General features: G+C 43.5%; 1 protein-coding gene across 1 annotated transcript in view; it reads right to left on the reverse strand.

Moving 5' to 3' along the window:
* The window catches only part of LOC126334699 (uncharacterized), a 65,859-nt gene that overhangs the window by 23,291 nt on the left and 23,267 nt on the right, over positions 1-19,301 (reverse strand). The window contains exons 3-4 of the mRNA XM_049997201.1: positions 17,249-17,279; positions 8,398-8,637 (exon numbers count right to left, since the gene is read on the reverse strand). Coding sequence (XP_049853158.1) covers positions 8,398-8,637; positions 17,249-17,279 — 271 coding nt within the window. The remainder of the gene's footprint in view (positions 1-8,397; positions 8,638-17,248; positions 17,280-19,301) is intronic.

Raw genomic sequence — 19,301 nt, forward strand, 5'->3', positions numbered from 1 at the left:
CAGGTTGGTACCAGGACCCTCACTGTCGTTCTAAGCAAGACGCGGCCATCACTGGTACTGAGGCAGAGTCAGCTTTCAGCAGGAAACACAACACACCTCCATCCAGCTCCTTAATAGGCTCTCGGTTGACACTACTGAAGAAACAAATGGCTGTGATTTTGGGTCAGTTGAAAACACGTGACAGGCAGTGTGGCCCAGAGCTGTTCTTGAAGTAGTTCAGTGTTACAACAGTTCAGTGAGTCACTGCGGTGGCACCTGCTCCTTGAATTGCTACTGCAGATGCAGTAAGGTGCACAGAGCCAAATGCTGAACACGACTGCTCTCGCTCTTGGTTGTGCCATGTGGCCGACTGGAGCCTGATCTTCCTGCAAGCATACCTTCCTGTGACCACCACTGCGGGCAATCATGTACAGCGGGTTCATTCCTGCACAGTCTTTCTGCAAGATCGCAGTCTAATTTTGCATAGCCCTTTTACACGACCTCTTTCAAATTCAGTGAGGTGTTGATAGTGACGTCTTTGTCGTCCTATAGGTATTTTTGACTAACAACGACTCACCACATCCGATCTCTAAGGTAACTGACGCTTCCGACCATTACCGTGTGTATTTAAAGCAAATCTGACTTACATCCTTTTAGTGGCGATACTAGAGCCATTCTTATGCGAATGGCGTGACATTTCGTTTACGTCGCACAACTCCTTCTTGGTGCTGCGATATTTTTCCCGTCATTGTATAGGGCTTAATGCTCAATCCTGTAAACTCAACGAAGTTCTATTATGAGAAGCCGAATTTCGACAACAGGTCACGCCACGTGACAGCTTTGTGTTAAAAGCATCAGACGATACAGGACTACACTGCAGTCGTGGATACTGTTCGCCAAACCGGCCATCCGCTGCATCCTGGCACATTACGTTAAAGTCAAAGCCAGGTAGAATCACCACCAACAACAAAATTGGTTCAAATGGCTCAGAGCACTATCGGACTTAACTGCTGAGGTCATCAGTCCCCTAGAACTTAGAACTACTTAAACCTAACTAACAACTAACCTAAGGACATCACATACATCCATTCTCGAGGCAGGATTCGAACCTGCGACAGTAGCGGTCGCGCGGTTCCAGACTGTAACGCCTAGAACCGCTCGGCCACTCCGGCCGGTACCAAACAACAGATTTTTACCGTAGCGCTCTAGGCGATCTCACAGACCTTTGCCCGTCACCAGATTGTCCAAAAGAAGCTCAATGCATCAAAGCAAAAATTTTAACCTTGACCAGGGGCCACTTGGAGGGAGCCGCTGTACGAGCGTGCATCCAAAACAGGATTAGCGGTGAATGCATCATATAGTTCAAAATTTTCGATGAAGTCGATAGGTTTTAATGTCAGCCTTAGAAATACCTGACGGACGATGGATGACATCGCAAGCTCCTATCAACGATGCCTTCACAACGCACTACACACTCCTCCATCAAGATACACCGGCCGATCCGGTGGCTATTGCCAAAGTTCGCCAGGAGATCAACGACCGCAACCCTCCTCACCGCAGAAGTGACTACTGACGAGTCCTTGCAGTTGTGGCGAAGGATAACGAAATCAGTCGACTGGCCCGGATGGCTTACCAATTGAGTTTTACACAACCATTGTTGAATATCGAGATATGATCGTCGGTGCAACACACCCGACTGTGAGGCTTATTAATGTCCACCGTCTTCAACAAAGCATTCGACTGTGTCAGCCATGCATTACCCAACGCAGCTATGGACCCGATGGTGAATCCCAAACAGTTCACGCTGGCGATCATGCGCCTCTTTCGAGAGACGATGTTCAGGCTTCTCATCAGCGAAAGACTCACAGAACCTACACTGATCGAATGCCCAGTACAGCAGGGTTTTCTGGTACCGACCATGGTTGACGCCACCGCGATGGAACCACTTATCTGCGGACTACGGCGATACTTGACGGGTATTCCACTCTGGGAGCACGGTTCCCGCTGTCGCGCCTATGCGGAGGACTTGGCTCTTGTCGAACGTTCAGCGGCCGAAATGCAACCGACGATGCAATGCCTTACCCATTACAGCACACGGGCAAAAAGCGCTACCAACGTCGCAAAATAAGTCGCCATGAAGATTGGAGGATGCATTCCCACAGATAGCGTAGCCCCCCAGTAGACACCCCCCGCCGTCTCTGGTTGGTGTACGCGCGACACATTCGCCGTACCTCGGCAATCAATTTTCGGACATACAGAGCCATCTGCTACGCCCGCTGAATATGTGATAGAGGGTCGCTTTTCCCAACACATATGTGGCAGTCCGGATACCCCATATGAAACAGATTCTGCCCATCACTGCGACAGTGGTAGACCGACTGCAGGCAGCTATCTGGTATTTTATACGTTCCAGACACATCTTCAAAGTCCAGTATGATGCTCACTTGTTCGAAGCGGGATGTTGGCCTAGTTCTGTTTAATGTTAAGAGTTAAGACATCGGCACTTTACACCAGTACCATGCTCCGGTTGTGAAAAATCCAGAATAATAGTTTCACTGGAACGTTGACCGTTGATTTCACACCTATTTCGAGACGCCCACTGACATCATTGGCATATATCCCACCAGTTTCACACGTCGGCGGTTTCTTTCTGGTAAACAAATGCAAATGCGCCGAACTCACTACGGCCAGGAAGACGACGAATAGTGACTTCTACCATTCCCGCCCCACAACCCCTTTGAAGCACGTCGCCTCCAGGTTTCGTGGTGCAGTTCGGAAAACAATCCATTAACTATATTATAACACTCCACTAACACCACCACGAACTGGTACCTTCTCGTCAAGACAGTTTGTAAGTAGGCTGTTTAGGTTTTTATACTTTTTATATTGGTAACGCCACGTAGCGCACTGTATGAAAAACACTGGCTGTGCTGCGTGCAGTCTGTGGCTGGTTTGCATTGTTGTGGGCTATTGTAGTGTTGGGCAGTAGGCTGTTAACAGCCCGTAGCGTTGCGCAGTTGGAGGTGAGCCGCCAGCAGTGGTGGATGTGGGGAGAGAGAGATGGCGGAATTTTGAGAGCGGATGATCTGGACGTGTGTCCATCAGAGACAGTACATTCGTAAGACTGGATGTCATGAACTGCTATATATATTATGACTTTTGAACACGATTAAGCTGGCAGTAGTATCGCTCGCTGTATTGCAGTAGTTCCAGTAACGAAGATTTTTGTGAGGTAAGCGATTTGTGAAAGGTATAGGTTATTGTTAGTCAGGCTTATTCTTTTGTAGGGATTATTTAAAGTCAGATTGCGTTGCGCTAAAAATTTTGTGTGTCAGTTTAGTATTGATCAGAATAAGTGAAGAGAGTAATGTCTGAGAACGTTCAGTTTTGCTCAGCTGTTTGAAAAGCAATTAACGTAAGAGGTTTATCAGCACAGTAATTCATTAATTTTTTCTAAGGGGACGTTTCAAGTTATATTATAAGACAGAAACTGCACCGCATTGTGCTGGTGGACTCACCGTTGTGCCTCAAGTGCAATGTCGAAGACACGAATTTACACTTTTTCGAGTGTGAGGAACCAGTGGCCTCTGGACCCTTATACAGAAGATGTTAGATGTCGGTCTCCAAGCACTCCCACATAACGTCTCTCCAACCATGCTGATATATGCTGACACGACTTGTCTCCCATCATTTAAGTGGTTCGCTGTCACATGGATTAGTGGCATGCCCATCAACTACCGCTTCAGTTACGACACCGTCAATCCAGTGGACTTCTGGACACATTTCCAACATCACCAGCAGCGCCGACATCGACGATATCCGGTCACTGTTCACAGAAAACTTTCTCCAGCCAGCCCAGGAGCTGGAATTTCGAAGAACACTGCAACCAACACAAAATTACGCCTTCCCCATTCCTCTGCCGACAGAACGGACATCTTTTTGACAGCGAGACACCATGCAACATGCCGCTGCAAGTGTTCTTAATATCCTTAACTTTCCCCTCCCTTTTTTTCTCTTCATTTTCTAAACATTTTCCCTTATATATGTTTTTGCATCGGTAGCCTTATTGGTTTTTCTTGTTTATGTGCACTGTCATTATAGCAATTTAATAATCACATAAATACACAAAAACTAAATTTGCGTTCCTACACATCCCAGAGTCATCTGCTCCCGATTCACATTTGCGTAGCCGCCTACTGTACCTCTTTCGTGATTATTTCCTCTACACCAACCTAATTCTGTTTCATTTCTGACTGTATTTCATTGTACTCTGGGTCTTTAAAATGATTTTCCCACTCTGCCAGACCGTTAACCGGTACGTCCGCTCATTTTCTCAGGTGTTTCCTCAGCCCATCAACCATTTCACACGGTGCCACCACTTTTGTATCACCGGGTATAGATCGACTTCCTCGCATTCATCCTCCTAGATTACATTTTCCCTTTTACAGATGTCCTTTCTTAATTCCATATTCATTCTAACATACAGGCTCTTTGCTGTTTGACCCGTTGCTCCAGCCATTTGTTGTACATCTGTTTTATGCTTTGAGTCCACCATTGTTGGGGCCGATTTCCTTTTTCTGTTTACTGCCCCAGTGCTTCAAACGCCGATTCACATAGGCATTTCTTAATTCTTTGGTACAGACACCTCGACGCTCCTTCTTCTATGTGTCTCAGTTTGAATGCTAACCGTAATTTGTAAAGACAATTTACAGACTTGTGTTTCGAACTGTAAGCTGTATTTAATAGTATCCACTGTCCTTGTGATAACATTTGGCTTTGCTCGCTTAGCTGTTACTACCGACTTTGCACCCAACAAGGCGTGGTCTGAATGAAATTTTGCGTCCCTATAGACTCTAAGATCATTTGTTCCTATGTTGGAATTTTTATTCTGAACGATACGGAAAGCGTTGTGCCTTGAAGACAAATGGTTCCAATGGCTCTAAGCACTAAGGGACTTAACATCTGAGATCATCAGTCTCCTAGACTTAGAACTACTCAAAACTAACTAACCTAAGGACATCACACACATCCATGCCCGAGGCAGGATTCGAACCAGCGACCGTAGCAGCAGCGTGGTTCCGGACTGAAGCGCCGAGAACCGCTTGTCCACAGCGGCAGGCCCATGAAGACGTGCTTGAAACAGAAGTTTCCAGCTTAAGCTATTATTTTTGTGTTCTAAGAGATGAGACTGGGTCTTGTGCAGCGTTTGTATATATTAAGAGTTGTACATATTCAAGTGCTGTGTTATTGATTAAAGTTATTTTGAGGATTCTTAATTAGATTTCACTTATTGATTGTTTGTATGTGGTAGAATAGTAATGTAAGACATAGATTATTAAATTCATTATTGACAAGAATTTCTCTGTTGCAGCATTTTAAAATCTGAATACAATATTTGTTCGTACGTACACGGCGATGTTGTACCACTGAACAGTATTGCACGTTAGTAAAAGCCTTATTATTGGTGAGCAATTTCTGCAACTACAGAAAAAGGCAGCGGCGCACCTAAAATGTTGCTAGGCACAACGTTCTCCCCTATAGCATATTACTGACCAAGTACTTTCAGAAGACTCTCCCGTATGTACTTGAGGATCTTCTTATGAGTAAAGAAACCATTTAAGATCCTCAAGAACAATGTCTCACATATCAGTTACCCTTCCTCCACTGTCATTTAGTGTGTCATCTTCAAATATTCTATAAATTTTACAACATTTAGTCTTATTATGGATAACTAATACTTTCGTTGTTATAAAGTATGAAATTTTAAAGGAGATTACAATTCATGTCAGGGAGATGAAGACAGAAAAGTAATGAGAATCCGTCCCCTGTATTCAGAGTGATGGTGGTAAATGGCCTTCCCAGTAGGTGTTTCTTCTGCACCCCGTTGTGAATCTGTCAACCTACCATCCGTAGAGAGCGGCAGCTGTGCTGCATCGTTTCTTTTCAGAAATCCTGTTTCATGTGTTCGACCATTTTCCACTTGCTAATATGATATAACAACGCGATAACATCCACAGGAAGCCCAGCACAGCTGCGGCTGGCGTTTGAGCAGCAGGCGTTTAGCCTAGCCGATTCATCACGACAGCCGAAAAATTAAACAAAGGGATATACAAAAAAATTTACAATAATAGTTCCCATTCCCAATACAAATAGGATTGTCTGTCAAGAATTTATCAACAGCGGTAGGATCCACTATAATCGTATCACCTTTTATTTCGTAAAAGGTGCATCAGCAAAGTTGTAAATAAATAATGAATTCTACCCAGAGTGTCAGCATTAAAAGGCAGGACAGAACTTGTACTTAAACTCTTAATAATAAGTCCCATGTACGTGTATAAAAGATGAGTCCATAAAAGTCGAATAACATGAAGAGAAACTAGGTTCAAATTGTGTATCCCAAGTTTACGGCAAATAACAGGAGACCCTCACACTTCCTTGGTCTGCAGGAAAGCCTCTTGCAGAGGAAGAACTACATAAAAAGAGACAGATCCACAAATTGAAGAGCGCAACCACTGTAAATATAATTCAACTATGAGGTATTATAGTATGATACCAAATCCAAAACTTACTAAGTTGCCGGCTTAAGTGTGTGCCAAACATGGATCCGCATGGAAAGGTGGTCTTTCAGAAACTGAAACCCTCATAAAAGGGGGCATAGAGCCTTTGCACCTGTAGACATGTGTGAATATATAATGTGACCCGATAGAAAAGGTTGCGACTTACCACTGCTGCATACACACCCATCATGACTGTGACAAGCACGCAACAATGTAGAAATGCCGGCGGGAGAGTGCACTGCTCGCGCCAACATAGGGTCAGAGTCCTGTCAAGGGAAACATCATGAATTTGATCTTCTAGCCATGCATATTATTTTCTGGTTCTAAGATGACTGAAAGCTCTTCCAAGAAGCAGCCTATAATGAGGCGGTCGAAAGACTGTCTTCTCACCAAGCGTTCTCGCTTCTCGCGCCCGGGTTCCCGCGTTCGATTCCCGGCGGGGTCAGGGATTTTCTCTGCCTCGTGATGACTGGGTGTTGTGTGATGTCCTTAGGTTAGTTAGGTTTAAGTAGTTCTACGTTCTAGGGGACTGATGACCATAGATGTTAAGTCCCATAGTGCTCAGAGCCATTTGAACCAATCTTCTCATCACGACAACATAGCACTGATGTCGGACAGTATTTGGCCCAAAACAAAATATGTGAATTAAAGGTGGGGAGAGGAAGAAAGGAAAGGGAGGGGATCACTGCCGTCAGCTGCATCGGGACATTACGCATAATCTGCGGCGACGAAGGAAAATGTGTACTGGACCAGGATTCGAACACGGTATCTCCTTCCTTACTAGGCAGGTGCGTCAACTGATCGGCCATCTGGGACACACTGTTATCGTACCCGTGCACAGTATCTCGGCGCGCCGATCCACATTCCCACCGAGCGCCATCTATCCGCAGTCCCTGTCCATTATACTCCATATTCGTTCTGTGAGATTCCCGCAGGATTACGGACGTATTCGTGCATCCGCACTGAAGAAGGTGGATCCATTACCCAGCTAGACCCTTCAGATAATATGAACGCATGGTGTATGTTAATTTGGACGTGTCCCAAGAACAGACAACATGAATTCATAAACATATAATGTAAACGAAATGACAGTAACTTTTTCTTTATCCTACTCAAGCCAACTCAAGTTACAACTTCCATCCTCCAGTGACCTTTTCCTCGTTCCTGAAAAAAAAGAGAACTACTGAGGAAGAAAAACTGGATTCACTAAGTATAAAAACTGAAGAAGTTTTATAACCCATTTCCTTCAGTTAATAACACACTGAGATTAGCGCGTTACCTCTGATGGATCCTCTTTTAAAGTTGATGTAGTTTTATAGATTTTCTACGAAGTACAGAATACTAACTAAATTACTCTTTTTACTTTTGAGTGTGTCTTGGTACTAGCATTTAATGTAACCAGCAGTGTCCAAACTTGTGATCACTTTCTGGTAGTTACTAGCACTTCTAAATTCTGCGCAACTCAAGTAGTAATAATAATAATTTCGTGTGGCCCGATGGCCGGATGTAAATTATTTCAACTGGACACCACCTTGGCGACATGCGTGTCCCTAATCTGCCCCAGTCATCCAACTGGGGAAAGAGAACCACGTGTCGTTGCAGCCGACTCCTCACACCGTTGAGCAATTTAACAAATTCACCGTGTAACAATCCCCTCGTGTCTCATCATTAGAACATCCAAGAAAAACCTGTGATAAGCGTTGTCAATGCCATTTACAACTAATTGTCTTCCGTTGTATATTCACATATAAATGTCCAATTCTGCCATGAACTGATAGGCATTCAAATAACGTAAACATCCAGAACTAGCTGAATACATTAAGAGTTCTATAGATTATTTCACCGATGAGTGTGAACCTACCCTGCTGTTTATCATCTGAGAAGCCGAGGAAAGCGTACCAGATGCCCTTCTCCTGCCCGAACACCGACTTCAGCCCATCGAGAGCGTAGCGGTCCGGTGGAACGGCGAGTCTCGAGCCATCGGCCTCGCAGCTCTCCTTGGCGGCCGACCAGTTCTTGAAAGTGCGGTACAGCTTGACCACCGAGTAGCCCGAGACGAACTTGTAGCCTCGCGGAACATCCGGCACCGTTGGCGCAGGAACTGTTGTCGGGAGACAGACACACGTATCAGTCGCGACTGGTAAATAGGTGTATATTCTGTTCTGCGTAAAGTCAATAAAACGCTAGATCTACAACAAAAACATGTTGCGTGTTTTTTTTTGGGGGGGGGGGGGGAGGGGGGAGGTAGGTGGATGAGAGAATGGGGGCGGGGTAAGTGGGCTGTTGAATGGGTGGGTCGGTTGGCGCCTGTCTGTGTGTGAAAGCCATAAACAGTGCTGTATGTTGGAGAACAACGACAAACAGAATGAGAAATAGATATCTGATATGCAACAATTGCAATGACAATGGGTAGGGGAAATGCGTACTACAATTATGTAATTCCAAGTCGAATAACTGCTTGCATAAGGGACAGAGATTGACCAACATGTTACTGGATTTCTCGATTTGTGAAGCGCTTTCCCTTGAATAGATATTGGACTTTTTCTGAAAATTTAATCACTTATTTATCTGTACATATATATCACAGATTTCCCTCCCATTCGCATAATTTCTTCGTGGTGAGTCATTTTTTGTCTTAAAGAGTATTATGAATAGATTTAATTTTTGCTCTGTAATGCATAAAAGTACAACGTGCAGAATTACGTACATCCACCTAAGTTTGTGAAAGAGTTTGTAAAACTGAGGTTACGTTACACTCAAGGACAGTTATTAAGGACATGATTTTTCAATAATTAATGATGAAATAACCATTAGTGAACTCATAATCATTATTGGAAAAAGCATTCTATCCGTTTGTTCGACTAGTTCTGCCAATCACCCGTAATTACAAAGGGCTTTCTACGACCAGTTATAATAATTCAGTATTTTATTGACAGTTTGGGTGGCTGCACAAGCTGTGTGAAGAAAAAAAAAGTTAGCACTGAGACTGCTAGGAACAAATAAGAAGGGTGGTACACAGGTATTGCGTGTTCTTTTTCATATAACCGAACTAAACGGCAACCTGCATAAAGAAGCTTAACCAAATATATCCTAGATGAACACCGATTAGCGATGATTGTATGGGATCACCTACTTCATTAATAAACGAGAAACGTAATACAACAAAACGAACTCCTAGCAGTTTTGCGGTACTCCTATAAGCGTCCAACTCAACTGCCTGCGAGTTCCTAGTGAAATGAAATTGTCCCTCTTGGCAACAAAGATGCATTGGAAGTCGGCGTCATGTATGTCATCGTAACAGAATATAATGTTATTCAGCATTTTTTCTTACGAATGAATTTAAGAAATTAATCATTGATGACTTCATTCGGTCGGGCTACATTTCTCAAATGTTCTCCTAATCTTTTCGCGAAAGGGGTTGAAGAATATGATATTCATTAAGAAAAAATAAAAGATGCAGGTTGTGGTAAAAAAAGTGTGCTTGGTGGTATCTAAAAGTTCCCGAATTATGCGCGCAAACCGTTACGTGGGCACTGTAATGCCGCTAGTTGTCTCCCAGACATCCTTCTTGAGTCACTGTGGCAAGCGTCTATGAGCCGAGTGATTCGGTTAGTTGCTGGTGAACGTATTTACACTGTCGTGAGTCAGACAGCTTGCAATTTTGCGATGGCTGAACTCAGAGAGCAGCGTATTTTATAAAGTTTTGTTTAAAACTTGGCGAAACCGTTCCAGAAAAGCACCAAATGTTGATGCAAGCTTCCGGAGACACGCTTTAGGCCAGACACACCCCTATGACTGGTGGAAGCGTTTCAAAAATTTGTTAAAATTGGCTGATGATGACGACCCGCCAGAAAACGTTTAGTAAGTGAGGGACTGTGCAAGATGGTAAACAATCCATCCAAGAGCACTAAAACTGTTTGGGAATACTTATCACACATGAGAATGGATTACGAGAAGAAAAACGCAAATAACTGCAACGACGTTTGTACCACGGTTTCCTTAAAACTATCAGAAGCAGCATCGCGTGAAAGTCTGCAGGGAGAAATCAACTTCTCCAAGACCACCCAAACTTCCTTTCAAAGTTTCATTTCAAAATTTGTGTTTCAGCTTATGAACCTGAAACTAAGTAGCAGTCGTAATGGCAGAGTCCTCCTTCAGATCACCTAATATAAGCCCTATATGTCAAGGGTGACATTAAGTCCTTGTTGACTGACGAGTTGGTTCATACACAGTTCGTCCTCTCAAGAGGACTGACTTTAGATGCGTACATGCATATTTGAGGACTTTCAGCTAACGTAATAGTAATTTTTGTTTTCGGCAGAACAAAATACACAGAAAATCAGCTACACCACTGATGTTGGTCGTCCAACGTCTCTTCATGAGGAAGGTTTACATGAGCAAATAAACGAACGGGGGGCGTTCAACAAGTAACGCAACACATTTTTTTCCTCGACCAATTCGGTTAAAAAATATGCGGAATTTCTTGAGCAACGTCGTACAATGTTTTCACTTCAACCCCTACAATTTCGTAAAGTTCGAATAGGAGCGGAACTATTCGTAGCTTTCAAAATGTTGTCTCTAGCGGAGGTGCGTTGCAACTACAGAGCCGTCACGGAGATTCCTTTGGCGGAAAACCAGAGCATTGCAGTCATTCATACAAGCTTGTAGAACGTCTATGGAGACCTGGCAGCCAACAAAAGCACGGCGAGCCGTTAGACGAGGCGTCTGTCAAAACCTATCCGACCTCCTGCGCGTCGGCCGGCGGCACACAGCTGTGATCCTGGCAAAGTATAGGAACGTGTGTTTGACGGATCACAGTCAAACGCCTAGCTGCGTAGCTGCACATCTCTATTGGTAGTGCTAACACACTCTTCCACCAGTTGGTTTACTCACAGGTGTGTGCACGCTGAGCTTTTCGCCGCACAGCAAAATACCGTAAGGAACAACGAAGGACCACCTGAGCGAAATTGCTTGCGCGCTACGAGGCTGATCGTGACAGTTTTTCTGTCGAACGTCGTTCGTCCCAGGTGATGAAACGTGGGTCCACCACCTCGAACCGGAAAGAAAACGTCAATCCATGGAGTGGCGCCGCGTCACCCGCACTCCGAGGAAAGCTGCATCCCCAGGCGGTAAAGTTATGGCGATGGTCTTCTGTGACTCTTAAGGGATTATCCTGTTTGATGTCCTCCCTCGTGTTGCAACGATCAGTTCTGAAGTGTAGTGTGCTACCCTCAGGAAACTGAACAAACTACTTCAACGCGTGCATATCCTCAAAAATGCGAACGAACTTCTCCTTCTACATGACAATGCAAGGCCTCACACAAGTATGCTCACCCGAGAGGAGCTCACAAGACTTCACTGGATTCTTCTTCTCCATCCAACATGTCGCACCTTCCGATCTCCACCTGTCCGGCCCAATGAATGATGCACTCCACGGGAGGCAGTATGTGGATGACAGGCAAGTTGTTGATGCAGCGAGACGCTGACTCCGACGACGACCAGTAGAGTGGTGCCATGCGGGCAAATAGGCCCTCCCAGTAGGGCGTCGTATGGAGGTCGCACTGAATATGTTGAAAAATAGGGTTTTGTAGCCATTAGTGCGGGGAAAATACGTGTGTTTGAATCTTGAATAAATTCAACGACCTTAAGAAAGAAGATGTGTTGCTTTACTTACTCAACGCGCCTCGTATGTAAGAAACACTATTTTGGCACTCCACGGAAGCAAAGCGAACATATTTTCTATCTGAAATTTAAGCTTCATGCTAGACTTCTGCCCGGGACAACCACGTTATTGCCTTTGTTTCATTGGTTCACACTATAAAGACCTACTGATAATTCCAAAGAAGAGAAATGTAGCCTACCATGCGAACCTGGGAATCCCAGTCGTCAGCTAATAACACTCTTGAGGGTATTTACGCACGGAGTTTTCACGCGTTTACTGCTCCAAACAAAAGCACTGCTCGCAATATCTGGCAACCCTCCCGTGCATCGGCGTTTCAGAACTGGACGCCATATTTAGAAAGTGGGTGATTACGTTACCGCTAACGTCCGCCACCGTTTCCGATTTCCTTTTCTTAAAATGGTTCAAATGGCTCTGAGCACTATGGGACTTAACATCTATGATCATCAGTCCCCTAGAACGTAGAACTACTTAAACCTAACAAACCTAAGGACATCACACAACACCCAGTCATCACGAGGCAGAGAAAATCCCTGACCCCCACCTGGAATCGAACCCGGGAACCCGGGCGTGGGAAGCGAGAACGCTACTGCACGACCACGAGCTGCGGACGAATTCCTTTTCTCCGAATAGATTGAAGGTCTGATGATGCACCGGTTCTTCTCATTATGCATTTTGCATTCTTGATCTATTCGTGACATCGTCCTCATTATATTGGGATCAAATCGAAAAACATTTTTCTTTTAGTTGCTGCTTAACCTTTCGGGATGCGAGGTCGTGGCCCAAGAAACTCTTCTGTGCCTGGTGTTTCGTCCAGGACTGCGCTGGAAATCCTCGGAGGTGTTGCCCCGCCAACTTAGTCTGTGGTTTTCACACAAGGTTAACACCACAAATTACTTTCGCAAGATCCGTAGTATTTGCATACAATTATTTTCAGGCTGTTGCCAACGTTATAATCGTCACTGATTCTATGTTTTCTTCCAAAAACATTTCGTGTAGCAGTGTTATTGTCTTAACGCAGACGCCGTGAGGTTTTACATTTTCGTTGACTATTCGAAGTATTAGCATGAACGCCTACCTACGTCTTAGTGCTCGGCAACGGTTTAGTTGCACTCTCTTGAAACGTTACTGATAAAGCGTCAGCGTCTCACTGCTATTAGCATACGGACCTATATATCGTTGCTACTTATTTAAGAAGAAACTTTTTGTGCGTGAAAGCTCGTGTTTGAGACCATCAAAGCTTTAGATGAAAAGAACAATTTATATCCTCCTACAGGGAGGATGATATGAAAACACCAAAGTCGCAACACATTGCCATGGTTAATACGGTGTAAGAAAGTATTGGCGTTGAAAGCAGCCTACAATCGTCTCGGAATGGAAAAAAGTGGTCATGTATAGTTTTCAAGTGTATCTTATACCATTCATCCAGCAAAATAGTGAACATATAAAATAACAACGTTGCAGGAAGATAGCGATCACGCACCCTTCTCTCCACAGTAGCCGCTAAAGGCTCGCCAGGGGCACTTGATCCTTCTGCTCGCAAACCAATCCTGGACGATGCGAACTGTGTAAACAGGTGCCCTGTCGCCTTGGAACAGCATCGTCATTAAGGAAAAAAACACTGTAACATGGGATGGACCGGACCAGCCAAAATGATCATATAATCCCTGGCAGAAAAGCAACCTTGTAGAATAACCACGGGACCAATGGAATACTACAATTTTTGGTGTGTGTCATCAATCCTTTCACTGCACTTGCAACCTACGTTGTCAATGTTTTGCTGGATATATCCCAATCTGTGTTCCTCCACAGCTTGAACCCTCTACAGCTGCCTCTAGTGCCGTGGAAGTTATTCTCTGACGTCTCAACAAATGTCTTTATCTTCGTGCCCCATCTTCTTGTGTCATTTCGTTTCCTCGCGATTCTACGGAGAACCTTCTCATTCCTTATTTAAGCAGTCCACCTAATTTTCAACACCCTTCTGTAGCGCGATTTATTACATGCTTCGATTCTCTTCTTTCCTATTTCTCCACAGTCCACGTCTCCTTACTATACAATACTGTGCTCCAAAAGTACCGCCCTTTTAGCCATTGCTAGTCTGCATTTTATGTCTTACTTGCTCTGCCTGTCGTAATTTATTTTGCTGCCTAGGTAGTAGAATTCCTAACTTCATCTATTTAGTGATCAGTTTTCGTGTTAAGTTTCTCGCAGTTCTCATTTCTGCTGTTTCTCATTACTTTAGTCTTTCTTCCGTTTACTCTCAATCTACAATCTGTATTCATTAGACTGTTCATTCCGTTGAACAGATATCGTAATTCTTCTTCAATTTCGCTGAGGAAAGCAATTGTGTCATCGAATCTTAAACTTGGAATTAAACCCCCTCTTTCCTTTATTTCCGTCACTGCTTCTTCGACATATAAATTCAACAGCACGGGTGACAGACTACATACCTGTCTTCTCCTCTTTTTAATCCTTACACTTCGTTCTTGGTCTTCCACTTTCGTTATTCCCTCTTGATTGTGTATTACCCACCTTTCCGTCTAATGACCCCTATTCTTCTCAGAATTTAGAACATTTTGCACCATTTTACATTGTCTAATTTATTCTCCACGTCGACAAATCCTATGAACATATCTTGATTTTCCTTCACTCTCGCTTTCATTATTAACCTCAACCTCGGTTCTCTGGTGCCTTTACCTTTCCTAAAACCAACTGGTCGTCACCTAAAACATCCTCAATTCTACTTTCTGTTCTTCTGTATATTATTCTTGTCAATAACTTGGATACTTAAGCTTTTAATCTGATTGTGCGGTAATTCTCGTACTTGTCGGCTTTTGAATCATGCGAATTGTGTGGATGTGGTTTTCCGAAAGTCTGATGGTATGTCGCCAGTCTCATACTTAGTACACACCAACGCTCATAGTCGTTTTGTTAACAATAGAATTCCCATTGCATTCTTAATGTTACCTCCCTTGCTTTTTATTTCAACGAAGGGTTTTTTGACTATTCTATATGCTGAGTCAGTCCTTCCATCATCTCGGTTTCGATTTCTTCACATTTTCTATGCAGTCATTTCGCATTTGCTTTCCTCCACTTCCTGTTTACTTCATTCCTAAGTGAGTTGTATTTCTGTATTCCTTAAATTCCCACAGAATTTTTGTACATCCTTCTTTCGTCGATCGAATGACGTATTTCTTCTGTTAGCCATGGTTTATTCGCATTTGCCTTTCTTGCACCTACGTTTTTCTTTCCGACATCTGTGACTGCCCTTTTTAGAGACGTCCATTCATTTTCAACTTAATTGTCTACTGAGCTATTCACTATCCCAGTATCTATAGCCTTAGAGAACTTCAAGCGTACTTCATTCCTTAGTACCTCCGTACACCACTTCTTTGACTGGCAAAATCATCAACGAATTCCAACCATGTTTCCATCATGATGCGTAAACTCGACCAGAAGATGCAAACAGTGTGATACAAAACACATCCGACCAGACGACTTTCTTCCATTGCTCCTTATCTACGCTGCATGGCCTCGGTACCTTGTTTTCCTGTTCGGGAATTTTCATCACTGATGAGTGGTTTTCCAATTACAGCTGATCCTGCAATTCGCTTCTTATTAAGCTTCCTTTGTGTTATTTTGGTTCAATGACAGTTCGTCGCCACCACTGAACACAAACCTTCGTCTTTGTTTCGACTTACGGGATGATGCTATCGCGCTTTCGTTGTATGCAGTGCTTATTGTGAAAATTTAGGGAACCGGCATTTGAAGCTGACTGCAGAACGATTTTACCGCCGTCAACATACATTTCGTAAGGATCACGAAAATAAGAAATGAAAAATTAGGGCTCATACGAAGTATCTACAAACTCCTTTTTCCCTCGTTCTGTTTGCGAGTGGAACATGAAAGAAACCGCCTAGTAATGGTACGAGTACCTTCCGCGACGCACCTTACGGTAGCTTTCCGAGATCGTACGTAGATGCAGATGTAGAAATATTCAGACTGCTCCCATCTTGAAACGTCAAACATTTCGGCTACCTGTATTACTGAAGTACCCACCATACGAGCACCAATAATTTGCCCACGTTCGGTTTCACTTCGCTCCAACGCAGTCCAGTCACAGCTATACACTAAAGTTTTCTGACCACCACTGACATTTGCAATGTATTGAGGACATTGCGCAGGTGCCGTTCGTTGTCAAATACAACATTGCATCCTGCAGGTTTGGCTAGCTCCTGCTTTCATGTTCATGCAAGTATTTCTCGTGGTGCTTCAATTTGTCCAACCCATACATGTGAAGCAGATTTTGACACGAAATGCTACACGAGTACCACGAGTAAAGAGAGGGCACGGCCGCCAAACGTCACAATAATCACGCAAGAAACCTGAGGTTAAGCGCATCATAGCAGGCGATGTGTAACGTGATAGGTCGCCTGATGAGGAAGTAGGGCTCGGAACGCCTGTTTTAACTAACGAAGTCACGCAAATTCCATAAAGTAATGCTTGTTTTGTGACTAATTTCGGCATTATACAAATCGCAACTTTCGTTGTACAGCGCTTTTATAAGAATAGTATTCAGTGGCGATAAAGGGGACTAGCAGCGGATAACTAAACTGCCTCAGAGTCTTATGAAGAGATGAGGTGAAGGACCCTCTCTAGGAGTTACGTTCTCCATGTGCGTTAGTTCTGTATGTAAGATGGCCATTTTGTAGTTTCAGTAGAATAATTTTCCTGTTTCTCAGATATAGCTTTCCGAAAATATTTGTTTTTCTCAATCTTAAACGACCACCAAAGTTTCATAGCGGAAGTTCATCTTGTGTCCAAATAAATCAGGGTTTCAGCAGAATGCATTTTTGAAGTTAACGTTACAACAGTTAATTTTGTTTACAAAACTTACCTTGAGCCAAAATAGTTGAACAGTGAAACTTATCCAATGACTTTTAATTAGTGGAAGCATGATTTACGCTATGCAGAAAACCTTCTCAATTAGAGCTTACATTTCCTTACCGTAGTAGTTGGAAGAGTTACTTGCCTTTATGGCACGTCACATTGGTGTTCCCGGCCTGAAAAATAGTAAAAGGAGTAGATTATAAGAGAACAGAATGCCGGGCAAAAGCTTCTCTGTATATCTATCCACAAAACATAGGCCAATTAGTTTCCCATATAACAACTGATGAAAATATGATGCTCCTTTATAATGATTGAAAAAGCCTCTCTGAAGAAAGAACTGGTTGCTGAATGGTAAAAGAATCCTTGGCGTAGGATGAAGAACAGTTCCACCTTAACTTGTCTTCGACAACAAAGTCATTAGAGACGAAGCACAGAGAACAAGATGAGGGACGATGGATGGGAACCGATACTGACTTTGTCCCAAGGGCTGGCCGCGGTGGTCTCGCGGTTCTAGGCGCGCAGTTCGGAACCGTGCGACTGCTACGGTCGCAGGTTCGAACACTGCCTCGGGCAGTTAGGTTTAAATAGTTCTAAGTTCTAGGGGACTAATGACCACAGCAGTTAGGCCCCATAGTCCTCAGAACCATTTGAACCATTTTTTGTCCCAAAGACCACTTTGGTTGTACGCAACTAAGCAAGCTGGGGAATCCCCGGGAAACGTAAATCAAGCCGGGCGACGGTTTAAACTCTTTTCCAGCCCCCATCGCGTCCCCCACTTTGTCTTCATTACTGGACAAATTCAAAATTTTTGGTACAAAATGAATAGTCGATTTGTGCCAAGAGAATACTTTTCAAAGGTCCATACTAGCATTCGTCAATAGATACGCGTACTTCTAATTCGAGATAATTGTTACAAAATAATAAACAGAATGCATTTCTTTAGATGTATCGCTTTACATGACCTTTTTATTTTTTTAATTATTTTGATGTGATTCAAAAAGTTGGAAAGACCTTTCCAGGCCAAGTAAGAGAAATATATCGCCCAGTATAGCGCTGCATATGGGTCTTACAAGCACGAGCAGTAGCGCATTTTATGAGTAACAGATTACCACAGGAAAAATGAATTATAACCGTAACTGAACATGCCGCTATGAACAGGGTAGTTGCGTATTTCTAGTGACGTTTTAATGGCATGAAGCAATGTAACTATTTTGTGGAACTTAAGGCACATGCAGATCTCTTGTGTTAAGATTAATAAATGAGTAAATCCCTATCACAAAATTCAGTGATCCGGATGAGATACTCGTAGGTGATCAGAGCTAGTGGTATGACAGTTAGAGACAAATCAGCTGGCTGATAGAGCAGAAGGCCTGATGTTTTAAAACAGGCGATACTGGACTAGTGACTTTCGTTTAGCGATATGTCATCCCAGTATATCATGTAAAGTATGACAACAAGCTGAAACACCTTTTAACTGTTAAAAAAATGGATAAGTTTCTCCGTAATTGAGTCTTTTGCTTTCCTGGCTATTGTAAGAAAAAGACCTAAAACGGTTTTCGCCATTGCTAAATGTAAGTATGGGAGAGTAAGTATATTTCATGTGTGGTTCACCCACGTGCTACTTTTGAAAGTGCTTCTGTCTTAATGTTTTGCACAAACAACTGAAATGGTAGAATACTAATTTGATTTCGTTTCATGATTAAGGTAATACAACAAAGCTGCTGACTCTTATAATCTCTTCGTGAACGTGAAGAATTAACCTCTCAACTGGACTTCGATATAAGTTCAAGACACTTCACCTGGCAAAGGGACATCATCGTCAGACCTTTTTTTTTGTCAGGTTGAGGTACATCGTCACTGGTGAATATCGGTCTTACTGCCTTGGTGTAAGTGTAAATTTGTTCTATCACGCGACAGTGGGACCTGAAGTCCCATACCACCCTCCGATGGTGGAAGTTCAAGGTAGCAGGCAATAGGTATCACAACTACGCAGGCACTGATATTGGTGGTCGAGACGTATCGAGTGGTCGTATCAAGGCTGACTCTTTATTAGCGACGACAACACGGCTATCGTTAGCCATGTTCTGAATCTGAGTCTTCAAGGACGGTGAGAGGAACAGGGTGGCGGTGCCAATGTTCTGTAGGCCAGTGATCGTATCATGCAGGGCATCCACTTTGTTATAGAGACGCCTCGC

This window comes from Schistocerca gregaria, chromosome 2, assembly GCF_023897955.1.
Source record: "Schistocerca gregaria isolate iqSchGreg1 chromosome 2, iqSchGreg1.2, whole genome shotgun sequence".
Lineage (NCBI taxonomy): Eukaryota > Metazoa > Arthropoda > Insecta > Orthoptera > Acrididae > Schistocerca > Schistocerca gregaria.